The sequence below is a fragment of the Citrus clementina genome, unplaced genomic scaffold (genome assembly GCF_000493195.1).
Source record: "Citrus clementina cultivar Clemenules unplaced genomic scaffold, Citrus_clementina_v1.0 scaffold_1, whole genome shotgun sequence".
Classification (NCBI taxonomy): domain Eukaryota; kingdom Viridiplantae; phylum Streptophyta; class Magnoliopsida; order Sapindales; family Rutaceae; genus Citrus; species Citrus x clementina.
In genome coordinates, this window is record NW_006263303.1 from 4,538,285 (window position 1) to 4,549,771 (window position 11,487).

Genomic DNA, 11,487 nt, shown 5'->3' on the forward strand with positions numbered 1-11,487 from the left:
CTACACTACAGAGAGACAAGGGGGCAGTCTTATTGTTGAATTACGTAAATGACCTTGTCTAAGAAGTCCAGACAAGGTCGTTCGCAGTTCCAAGGATGTCGTTTTGGGTGTATTTACGTCAAGGTACATAAATCAATTTGAAAACCGGAGAAATTGTTTTGGAAAAACAAAAAAAAAAAAATGGCTAGCGCTCTCTTATCAACTTCCAGATTCCTCCCTTCACTCAGTAAGCTTTCTACAGTGTCTTAATCTTCAAACTTATGAATTTGCGTTTATTTATTGTGCTGTTATGTCCTTGTAGTATTTTTTTATGTTGCTCCATTTTAGTATCTTTCTTGCATTTTTTTTTTTTTGCATTTTCCTATAGTTTGCTGAAAAAAAAAAATCCAAGTATTGAGTTTTTTCTGAACTGTGAACTATTCTTTTGATTATTCAAGCGAGAAATGAATCTGTATGGGACTAATTATCTGCTTATTTTAAACAGATAAGGAAGTGGGTGGTGGTTATTTGAGGCATTGCAAGAGTTCATTCCATGGCAAAGTGATACATGATCAAAGTTTTTTAAGAACAGAAATCAGTAGCAGCGTTGGAGGCCGCATTGTGGTTGCCTCAGTGGTTTATAATACTCTGCCTTTCTTTATTTTAGATTCCTTTTTTTTTTTGGTTGCTTACAATTAACCGTTGATCACCTTGTAACTGTTGAAATTTTAGTAAATTATACCAATTTGGAAATGACAATAGAAAATTAACGGGAAATCATTGTACAGAATAAGAATTTTGTTTGAATTGATTTGAACAGCTTATTTCTGGATACTTAAAAGAACTTGATCAACGAGTTCCTTTATGGGTCTATTTTTATTGACTTTGGCAGCTTGGAAGAAAGGTCAAGAAAAGAGAGACTGTGGTTCCCGATCCAGATTATCGAATCCCAATTGTACTTATTGGTGGGTAAAATAAGTAATCTTTTGGCGTATGTTTTATCGTGTACTGCATTCTAATAAACAAAGCTTACAATTATCTGTTGTAGATAGGCTGTGGGCTATATTAAAATGCCATTGAAATGCAAGCCAGGTTCTCTTATCTCAAGTTTTGTTTCATTCATTGACTGTAAATTTCATAAAATAAAAGTATTATTAAAATTAAGACTTCTAGAATCCTTGAATTATCATCTTCATTGTTTGTAGACGCATAAAAAAATTGTAGACTGTGGGAGCCAGCCCCATTGCAAATCTAACATTACAAATGCCATTTGCCCTCAGGCCTGTCAGCAAGTCTTTTTTCCATTTGTGTCAGGATACAATTTGAGTTTTCTCACTAGTCAATGAGACAAATCTGATACCTTGTACCTTTATAGTTGCTAATTATTCATTCTTCCTTTCTTTGAACTTGATTATATTTATGCTTAACATTTATATCTTATATAAATTGTTTATAATACAGGTGCGGCTGGTGGGTTAGCTTATACAAATAATCTGTTACCGGCGGCGCCAGTTGGTCTCCTTGGATTACTTCTGCTATTCCAGGTAATTATAACCTAAAAAAGACAGTAAGAAGCAGACTTCAAAATCTTGCTATATCTTATAGTAATAGGTGATCATGCCAACTACTTCTGTACTGTTAACTACATTTACAATCTCCTATGAGAAATCACTGAGGTGAGATCTACCATTCATAATGACAAATATGCATAGAGATTAGATTTTTTAGTAAAATTGGCTCTCTCTTTCTATCAATTATGATGTATTGTCTTTTTACTGATTCTCCTTTCAATTAAAGTCAGCTAACACTTGCTTCCTTTTTCCAGACTACTAGAGTGAGGTTTGTTTTTGATGATGAGGCTCTGGTCAGTTCACTCAATATTTCCAGCCATTTCGTCTTTTATGTCTCGTATCTGCATTAGACAACATGATGGTTTATTCTTCTGTAGACCAGGTGTTTTGATGATGGTTTCAACTGGATTACCTGTTCAGATTAGTCTATATCATTGCGTTTTGCATTGGACACTGGATTCTGTTTCAGTTTTATTTAACCACATTTTAAATTTACAAGAAGTGTTTGCTTGTGCCTGTGAGGAACATATAGAGTTGGAATTTCAAAGCCTGATACTGCATATTTCTAGTAGCCTCTAAAATTCTTTGCACTTCATGTGCAAATGATATTTGTGATTGTAGGAGGTCAAAGTAGGAGATGAGCTCAATGAGTCTGGTGAAAATGTGTTTGTGGGTGGAAAAAACCGCTGGAAGTAAGTACTCTATTTCTTCCACGAGAATTGAGGGAAAAAAAAAGTGACTAACTTACCTAAATATTCTTCATCAGATATTCAACTTTTGTGAATTGGGAGTTATGGTGGCCGAATTTCCCCATTCTGGTGTATTTTAAAGAGACGCAAACAAAGCCAGAAGGACAAGTTCACTTCTTCCCTGTAATTTTTGTAAGTTATCACTTATCATTAAATGCAAGTTTTGCAAGTTATTACTTGGGTGGTGAACTTACAGGGCTAGCAATTCCATAGTGAAGTCCTTGATATGTGCTGTTTCCTTATTACACCTAGAATGGCAAGCAACTATATGATGTTATGGTGGAGAGAGCGGGTCCTTCAAAAACTAGTGGGCCAAAATAATCACACCGGTTTGGCTTGCGATTGCCACTGTAAGGGATGAGCATTGAATTGTATGGTATGACAAGAACCCTCTAGGCTTCTATTACCATCCAAACATGCATGTTCCAGGCTCCACTCAGTATCTCTTTCTCTCTCTTACAGTTCTGTGTTAAATTTTTCTTGCAGGGTCACAACTCACAAGTGTCGGCCCTCTCCGATGAAGCTACATTGATCTATATATTACTGTATGATCTCTGAATAAATCAGATCAGTGATTAAAGTCTTACCTCATGAAGTACTGCTTGTGATCATGTCAGTTCTTAAAATGTATGTCTCTAACAGACCAAAAAAAAATAATTTTTGTTGTACATACTACATATGCCTATATTTTTGGGGCTGGGGTCTATTTGGAAAATTTTCTTTTCTACGCTTAGTTATGCGAGATTCATTCACCTGATGAGTTTGTAAAACTTTTGTTGCCGTCAAACAGGATCCATTTTGGTATGCTGTCTGTGGAATAAGAAGAAACTCTAGCCGTAAAAGCAAATACTATAGTTATTTGACAAACACTGCTAGTTGTCAGTTAAAAGTTATATTATCATTTTAATGAAGATTTTTCAGTAAACAACGGTGACAAATATTCAGATGTGTGGCCAAAGCTAAGCTGACAAAAAGCACAAACCACGTCTTATAACAAAGTTTGCTTTTTTCCGACAAAGGAAACCAAAGACAGAAGGCTATTTAACAATAATATTTGAGGCAAGTGGACTCCAGTTAACAACAATGTAAAAACTTGGACTAAAATCATTATTAAAAATAAAACATTCCACTATTCTATGACAAAAGCAAGTTTTCTTAGAAATGCAACATTTTGTTAAGGAACAAATCCGAGCCAGAGATATTAAACACCGTCCAATCTCATAACTCCTCCATAACAAACTCTAATAAAACTATTCACTCTTTTCATATCAAAATCTAATAAAACAACACATTAGTTGCCAAATTAGGAGAATAGAATAGAAGGTAAACAGTGAGATAACACTTTAGATGCTCCAAAAACAACCAGTGCAGATGATGACCAATGATTCATAACAGAATGGAGTCTCAACAGATATGACCCAGATGCTGGGCTCCCCTTCGCTTGAATTACAAACCTCGATTGAGTCAGTTGCTTTCATCGTTATGAATAAAAGCCTGAAGTTTGACTAATAAATTTGCATAGACTACGGTTGCAAACCAGTGTGATAATAGTATCATCAAAACCTCTTCACTGTCAAGTATTCTCTTTGAAAAAAGATATATATATATATATTCACTTGTTATCACCGAGCAGCTGATTTCCTTGGGGGTGAATGCATGCAAGCTAACAGAGGTGCAGTTAGATTTGCTTTCCTGATGCTAAGTTGAAACTTTGATCAATCCTTGGTGCAGTGGGCATCTGTACCATGCTGGTTACAATGGTGATAACCCACACTATGAAGAAATTCCCGAATCTCTTTGGCACTGCCGTTGCTAGCTTGCAGCAGATGCTCGTCTTCCTCATAGATTAGGTAGGGAGATTCACCTTTCTTTCTTGATAGCAACTTTGTGGCTCCCTTCAATACATGATATTCCCAGCCCTGAACATCTATTTTTAGGAGAAGCACAGGCTCGGCCTCCGGGATTACTTCATCAAGCGGGATGGACCTTACTTGAAGTGCAATTTCTTCATTGGACTTGAATGCCAATTTTGCACCAGTAGCTGAAACAGCACTATTGTCAAGACGACCGACCAACTGGCACAAAAAAGCAAGGCTAACAAAAATCAGATCACGAAAGTAATTATACAAAATTCATAAATACTCATAAGACCTGGTGGTCTTTTGTATCATTTCAGCATCTGAACATTTATATTGGACAAAACCAGCCAACGCCCTTTATAGCTATAATTTTATATTCAGAAGCTAGCTATGCCATGCTTCCATGCAACACCTACAGCAAATCCTAAAGGAATACAAGCTTAAAATCAAAAGCAGAAAAACTACTGGTGCTTGAGCACCATGATCTTCATCCAAATTTATCTTAACTATATAAAAAGTCCCCACACAGCTCGTCAGATACATCATCTCCTACTTATGACATTTTCCCTCAAAACTTCATAAATGGCTGCTCATGAAGATACATCTGCTGGATCAATAGTTCAAGTAAGCTAAAATAGCACTTCAATAACCTACCACAAACTTCAGGATACTATATAAATTCCAAGATTCAAGACTTAATAAACTTCATATAAACTTCTTAACACTCAGAAAAAGAAAAAGAAAAAAAAACTCATAGCAGCACAAATGTAATCAACATATAAAAATAAGATATTGCAATTTACCTTATGAAATGTAATATTCCCAATCCGATCAGACACAGCGGCCTCATAAACAGTAACCAGATCCCCAACTCTATTAAACCAAACCCCATCACAAATCCGTTGCAAGTTCTCAAAAACAGGCTCGAAACTCAAAACCCTAAATCCCATAACAGCCGCTGCAAAACTCGCCATGCCCACATTAGCTCCGACATCTACAACTAGCCCATTCTTACCTTCCTTCTTCATTTTCTCCAAAATCTCCTGAATCGTCACCGATATATCGGGCTTCCTAAAGGGCTTCCCTTTTAGAAGCCTGACAATGTTTTTGTGTGGCTTGTCGGGCAAGTTTCCCAGATCCGAAAGAGAGTATATAAATGGGTATTTGACATTTTCGACCACGTTGGCAATTATGGGGTGAGATTGGGGGCATTTTAGGCAATTGAAAGCAGGGAAGGAAGGGGAATGGAAACTGGATGTGACAGAAAGATAAGGATTAGGGTTTGGGTTGTATGAGTGACTGTTGAAATAGAAGATGAAGAAGAGGAGGAGGCAGGGAAATAGGAGTGAGAGGAGGATCTTGGGAGTGAGTTTTGGGTGTTTTGTGTCTCTCTTCCAGGCATTTGCCATGGAAAGGGAAAATAAGTTAAATAACCTTGAAATTTTCCGAGAAAAGCTGATGGAAAATTTAGTCTGAAATAGTGTTAATGTGTTACAGTGACTCTCTGCGCTTGGGGACTGGACTGCCGGACCTATGATGTGAAAAAATTGGTACTTCGGCTTGGGGGTCCGCTTATGTTCTCATGAAATTGGTAAAAGGATACTATAGTAATTTCGTTCGAGTGAGAGTTTAGTTCGACACGACCACGAGTACTTCCTTTTTTTTTAATTCAGAGATGTTACATCATATATTACAATTAATATTTATAATTATATTATATAATTAGGACCACCGCCATACATTAATATACTGAATCACTTGCCTATATATTTTAAATTCTCTCTAATATTCGAGGAATGTGTCTATTCTACTTATATTTCATAAGGGAGAGATGTCTTCACTCAATTATAAGAGAATACTGAAATTAACCCCCATAAAATTTTTATGAAGGCTCGAACCCTTCCACTACCACGAGTACTTGACTGGAATTTTTTTTTTCCCTTTCTGGTATTTTATGAAGAATTGTGTTGCAGACATTTGCCCTTCATACCATTTACCACGTGATAACTATATGATAAGACAAGTAACAACTAACATATAAAAGGGTACGCTAATTCTCATTGTTACAAATTATTACCGCGTGTTCAAGTTCATTTAGAAATATAGGGAGTTTTGATATTAATCAGGTTATTTGAAATCAATATCCTAAAATTTATGTCAAAATTTTAAGATAAAGAAAAATTTTGGTAGAATTAATGAGTTCGACATGCCCTCATTAGTTGAGTTGATATAGAAATTTTATATTCTAACCTATCTGATTTATCAATATTATTTACTTAAATATGTTGGTAGTTTTAAAAAATCAAACATAAACTCCACTAAATCATGCCAGGAACTATTTGATATTGTAGTTGGATAGTTAAAAAGATACGATATTAAAGTATTTAGTATATGTATCTATTTATGTGAATTAAAAATTAACTGATTTTATCTAAAACTTACACACACTATCAATTTTTATTTCAAAACTACAATTTTTTGCTTTGTCCACATCTTTTAAACCACATGGTTTCAATACCAAATAAGAACATAGATGGATTTGAATCCTATTTTTGAGTGATATGTTCTTGGCCTTTTGGGTGGTGGTGGAGTTAGGTCATTTTTCCTTGATTGAATTTACTCAGTCGAAGAATATATAGGCATATTTGGCGCAATTCTAGAACGATGGGATTGAATTGAATTGTGTTAAATTTAGTACTAGATGATTATCGTTATTATTTTTTTTTAATGAACTAAAATATGTTTGCTGATTAATTCATTGTCCTTAATTTCAACTACGCCAAGCCTGCTTTATCTATTTTCCAATGTCTGGTAACTAAATAAATGAATGACAGCACATTTGGACTCCCAATTAAAGAGGAAACTTCGGAGGCACATTCCCTCAGTTGTTCCGTAACAATTGGCTTTCTAAACCAAGATAAAGAATCCGCATAGTGCAAAACTAACGTAAAAAATCATGGCAACAAAACAAATCGAACCTATATAAACATGGAAACGATGAATACAGATCATATTACAGATGAAGGATCACAATTTACAAACGGCCGGCACATCAGTGCTGACGTCATTTTAGGAAAAACATGAACAAACTGTAACCTGACCATCTATTTTCACCGCTCAAGACATTTCATAGAGCCAACTTCTGTATCGTCATTTCTTTAAGCGAAGTAACTAATCGGCGGAACACCTTAAGGTCGCGGCCAACCTTATCCTGAGTAAACCAACAATTAAAAAATAATCAAATTGCAATTTTGACTAAAACCCAACAGTCTTTCCAAATAATTGGAGCCACCGTACAAAAATCTCAATGTTTGCATAAATCTTTTGCTAACGGAAATAATTGAAGGATCTTTATCTGTGCCATTGATTTTCCAGAGTCACTTTCCTAAACAGAACACTAATGTAGGCAATGACAAATACGTTGTAAACACAAAGTCAAGTCTGTACGTCTAATTTCTATAATCCTATCACCACCAATTGGAAATTTTTTTTCTTCTTTTAAATTATTTTTTAAGGTTTGGATGGGAATGAGAAATATGGACCACTAAACATCAACCCTCGCCCGCTATTATTACTTGAACTCGGGTGATATCGAGCGCAAAGCATATTCAAGGCCCGCTGAGCTACACCCGGAGGGGCCAATTGGAATGTCCGGATGATTACGTTGTTTAATTATTGAGCTGGAAGTTGGAACTAGGAATGATCAGACTAGTAGGCTTAAACAAGAAGGTATGGAAAGCAGCATACCTCACCAAGTAGCTCAAGCCGTTCCAATATTGGAATTAACTTTCCACTCAACAAACTTATGTCCTGTCCTGAGTCAGACTTAGCACCATATGTTATCGTTCTCATAGCTTCACTGCTAGCTGATACGATAGAACTGCCACAGGGAAACAGTAAAAATGTTAAGAAGCTAACTTTGGCAGCAATATAGCATCAAGCTACAGACCATTTACCAATCAACCCTTCAGATAAAGAGGATTCCAAAGCTTCCCAGGTTAAAGGTCAGAGTTTAAACCCATGAACATATATATTAGGGAGACCCCACCCCAGAGTGTTGAGATACAGCTTTTCAGGAGGAAGCATACCTGTCCTGAAAATGGATAAGAATCACATTCAGCACATGCTCCGTAAGAAGAAGTAATAACGTAATTAGCTGATCTCTATTGCCAGCAACCTGGCACATTTCCACCATAGCTACATATCTCCTGTGGAGGGAGGGAAAAATAACCAACAAATTGGGTTATATTGATACCAAAGTCAATATGAGGCAAATATCTGCAAACCAAGCAGTTGTTCAATAAGATTTAATTACAAAGTTAAGCATTCATAGAAAAGCACAGATGGACAATTTTCGCAATCAAGCAAGCATATCTGCTGCAGTGAAGCTATAATACGAACACCAGTGAACAAAGAATATGATGGTTGTGACAACATAATGACTAAATACTTGGCTCCAAAGCCTCAATAAACAGAATTTGAACATATATAGACCATTAAGACAGTACAGTAAATAATTGCAATACTGGATGAGCAGACTGCAGGAGTGCAAAATCCTTTGGAACCAGAATCAAGTAACTTGAATTACTCTGAGAATAATAAAAACCATTCATTGAAGGTACAAACGTAGGACAAAGAAACTACGTAGCAACTAAGCAGAGTACAAAATTATACTTCATTTGGAGTGTTGTGGACTAAGAACTTAGGCTGCATTTGGGATTGCTAATAAAAAGTTGAGAAGGCAGCTTATTTCACAACTTATGACAAAAGGTATTTCATAACTTTCTCCACATCGAACACAATTTTCAAAAGCAAGCAGGGTTAGTTTTTAGAAACAGTTTATCAAATAATATTACTTTCACAGTTATTTTTTTAACCTTATTACTTTAACGAAAAAAAGAAAATTTATATCATATTTCCCAATAAACCCAAGTTTATCAATCATAAAGCTTATATATCATAATTTCCATGTTTTATATGAATTATGGAGTTTTTTTTTTCACTGTTGAAATTGGAGTGTTAGAAAAATAAAAAAGATGTCTGATGGATAACTTACACTCGATATACAAATACCACAAGAATATAATAATAAAATTTACCAAATATATGCACTTTGATTTTTGAAACTGAAAACACTCGACAACACATTTTGGCAAACACCTATCTGCTTTTGTGTACAGCTGATTATCTCTTCAATAAAGAAAAACATTATTTTATAAGCTGCAGCAATCCCAAAACTAGCTCTTAATCAATCAATGGACTAGAAACTTAAACAGTCGATCCAGTGTAATGCACAAACTAGAACCTAGTGGCACATTACAGAATAGTCTTCTTTCTTTGGGGGACTTATAATAAACTTCTTGAATAATGACATGATGACGAAACAAGAAAGAGGGGGAAGTGGGGTTGCAGGGAAGTAGACTTAATTAAATTTAATAATTTTATGCAATAATTACAACCCATGCACAGGCTTCAAACAATGTAGATTATTCCCAACAAATACTCAAAATAAGAGTAAACACGTGTCGGGGAGGAAAAAATTCAATTAGTACATCAAATAACAGTAAATGATCAAGAAATAAGCCTAATAACGGTAAACATGTGTTTTTTTTGTGGTTTTTTTTTTGGGGGGGGGGGGGGGGGGGATCAATTAGTACATTTAGGTAAAAGCAAGAAAAAAATATTGGGAAATCAATGCAAAAAATCAAGTGAATACCTTTTCTGTATGTTGTCGGATGATGAAACATAATCTTCTCTAACACACATGTTGATAACTTCATCCACCTCCTGCCTTGACAGTTCATTAATGTCCCGAATCTGCAAAAAGCCACAATTTTTAGTGCCAATGGTCCCAGTATAATACATAAGCAGTGAAACAGGGATTTTCTTCTTTTTGCAATCCTATTACACCTTATTAAGTAGTAAGGATTTTTCTTCAGCCGCTCTTTCCAGAACTGCAGTCGCAGAATTAAGAAGAGAACCAAGCGAAGTCAATGTGAGCTGCTGCAATCCTGAATTGGTATTGTAATCATCCAGACTGCCTGAAACCTACAACAAGGTAGGTAGGCCAGGTAAGAAGAATTAACTTATAGATTAAAGCACAATTAAACCTAACAATTCCAAGTTCAAATAAATGATTCACCATCTCAACCTTCATATACCTACCTGCAACCTAAGAGATTTCTTTGTGACCATAAAATATAAATAGGAGCTCAAACTAAAGCATAACTGGAATTTTTTCAGCTCCGACTTTCTCTGGTTCTGTAAATTTACACAAAAAGAAAAGTAAACCATAAGTAAATATACAGCATTGATGTTTACTTACACTTGAAAAGGACAAGAGCATACCTCAAGAGATCGTGCTGATTGGGAAAAAGTCAAATTCTCCAGGTCACTTGAGAAAAGAGAGCTCATCATACCAAAAAGGCCTTGCACAAAGCCATACTCATCACTTTCTTCATAAGGCCAAACCTATAAACAAAAATGTTGGCTCATATAAGCAGATTAAAAACATTTTTAAAAAAATGCTTGAAAAGCCAGCAGATAAAAGTTGTAGCAGAGAAATTTCTAACGCAGGGGGGGGCGGGGGAGGGAATCAAGAGCCACTCAGTAAATTTCGTAGTGCTTGAACTACATATCATTTAGGTCACAGAACATCCAAAAGCCACTTGTAGTCATGCAAAAATATTACATAACTTACCAACTGAAAGTATCAAGCTAACTTAGTGTAGATACAATAAGCATCATGTTTCACACCTTTGAACCATAAAATCCAGATCACATTAGTAGCAAATGCGGTTACCTTGCTAAGTATACCAACAACAAGATTAATCTGCTCCATCGTCAATTCATCAGCTTCAGATATGTTTTCCTGAAGAACTTGATCGACGAGCAATTGATGTCCTTTGATAAAATCCATGACTTCACGAACAACTTTATTCTTTACCTATCAAACCAAATTAAAAAGATAAAAGAAAGCTCATACACAACATGCAAAGAAAATGAAAACCAGGATCGTAGAGAAAGAAAGGAAAGTGACAGCAACAAACAATAAGCAAATCCAAAACAAGGGAACAAACAAATTTTATTCTCCTTGAAAACTTTTATCATCCAAGAACAAATATCACATTTGGCAAATATTTACGATCTTATGAAACTGGGATATAATTATAGTGATGATAAGCTTGTGATCAAACAAGCTTGAAGTCATACTAGGCTTGACGGGTCTCATAAAGAATAATGACAAATACCATGGAATTACGCCTTAAGTTCCAAAAAGGAAAAACATTTCATAGATTTGCTATACACAGCCGGAACACTCATCACCAT

General features: G+C 35.4%; 3 protein-coding genes across 6 annotated transcripts in view; 1 reads left to right on the forward strand and 2 right to left on the reverse strand.

The window, feature by feature from the left end:
* Window positions 1–125: 125 nt before the first annotated feature.
* Window positions 126–2,643, forward strand: LOC18055163. 2 transcript variants are annotated; one of them, XM_024178524.1, is made up of 8 exons: window positions 126–226; window positions 485–615; window positions 872–944; window positions 1,441–1,523; window positions 1,805–1,843; window positions 2,172–2,242; window positions 2,317–2,431; window positions 2,552–2,643. In XM_024178524.1, exons 1-8 carry the CDS (start codon window positions 181–183, stop codon window positions 2,618–2,620), a joined length of 627 nt encoding a protein of 208 aa, XP_024034292.1. In that variant the 5' UTR covers window positions 126–180; the 3' UTR covers window positions 2,621–2,643. The 2 variants fall into 2 exon arrangements, with proteins under 2 accessions (XP_024034292.1, XP_024034293.1); XM_024178525.1 differs by lacking the exon at window positions 1,805–1,843.
* Window positions 2,644–3,436: 793 nt separating this feature from the next.
* LOC18055164 lies at window positions 3,437–5,710 on the reverse strand. The gene is made up of 2 exons (XM_006450876.2): window positions 4,962–5,710; window positions 3,437–4,374 (listed from the first exon to the last, which is right to left on the reverse strand). Exons 1-2 carry the CDS (start codon window positions 5,565–5,567, stop codon window positions 4,015–4,017), a joined length of 966 nt encoding a protein of 321 aa, XP_006450939.1. The 5' UTR covers window positions 5,568–5,710; the 3' UTR covers window positions 3,437–4,014.
* A 1,402-nt stretch (window positions 5,711–7,112) lies between these two features.
* LOC18055166 (nuclear pore complex protein NUP205) overlaps window positions 7,113–11,487 on the reverse strand; it is a 22,788-nt gene continuing 18,413 nt past the window's right edge. Inside the window, exons 38-45 of one of the 3 annotated variants that reach the window (XM_024192268.1) lie at window positions 10,961–11,104; window positions 10,507–10,629; window positions 10,324–10,419; window positions 10,069–10,206; window positions 9,875–9,975; window positions 8,247–8,366; window positions 7,906–8,038; window positions 7,113–7,369 (exon numbers count right to left, since the gene is read on the reverse strand). In XM_024192268.1, coding sequence (XP_024048036.1) covers window positions 7,286–7,369; window positions 7,906–8,038; window positions 8,247–8,366; window positions 9,875–9,975; window positions 10,069–10,206; window positions 10,324–10,419; window positions 10,507–10,629; window positions 10,961–11,104 — 939 coding nt within the window. In that variant the 3' untranslated portion in view covers window positions 7,113–7,285. Of the gene's footprint in view, window positions 7,370–7,905; window positions 8,039–8,246; window positions 8,367–9,874; window positions 9,976–10,068; window positions 10,207–10,309; window positions 10,420–10,506; window positions 10,630–10,960; window positions 11,105–11,487 lie in introns of those variants that run through there. The other 2 variants (XM_024192269.1, XM_024192270.1) reach the window with 2 other exon arrangements.

Coding starts and splice junctions, on each gene's coding strand:
- LOC18055163 (XM_024178524.1), top strand. CDS start 181: ATGGCTAGCGCTCTCTTATCAACTTCCAGATTCCTCCCTTCACTCA. Junction 2,243..2,316: donor GGTGGAAAAAACCGCTGGAA/GTAAGTACTCTA, acceptor ATTCTTCATCAG/ATATTCAACTTTTGTGAATT. Junction 2,432..2,551: donor ACTTCTTCCCTGTAATTTTT/GTAAGTTATCAC, acceptor TATTACACCTAG/AATGGCAAGCAACTATATGA.
- LOC18055164 (XM_006450876.2), bottom strand. CDS start 5,567: ATGGCAAATGCCTGGAAGAGAGACACAAAACACCCAAAACTCACTCCC. Junction 4,375..4,961: donor GGAATATTACATTTCATAAG/GTAAATTGCAAT, acceptor TTTTTGTGCCAG/TTGGTCGGTCGTCTTGACAA.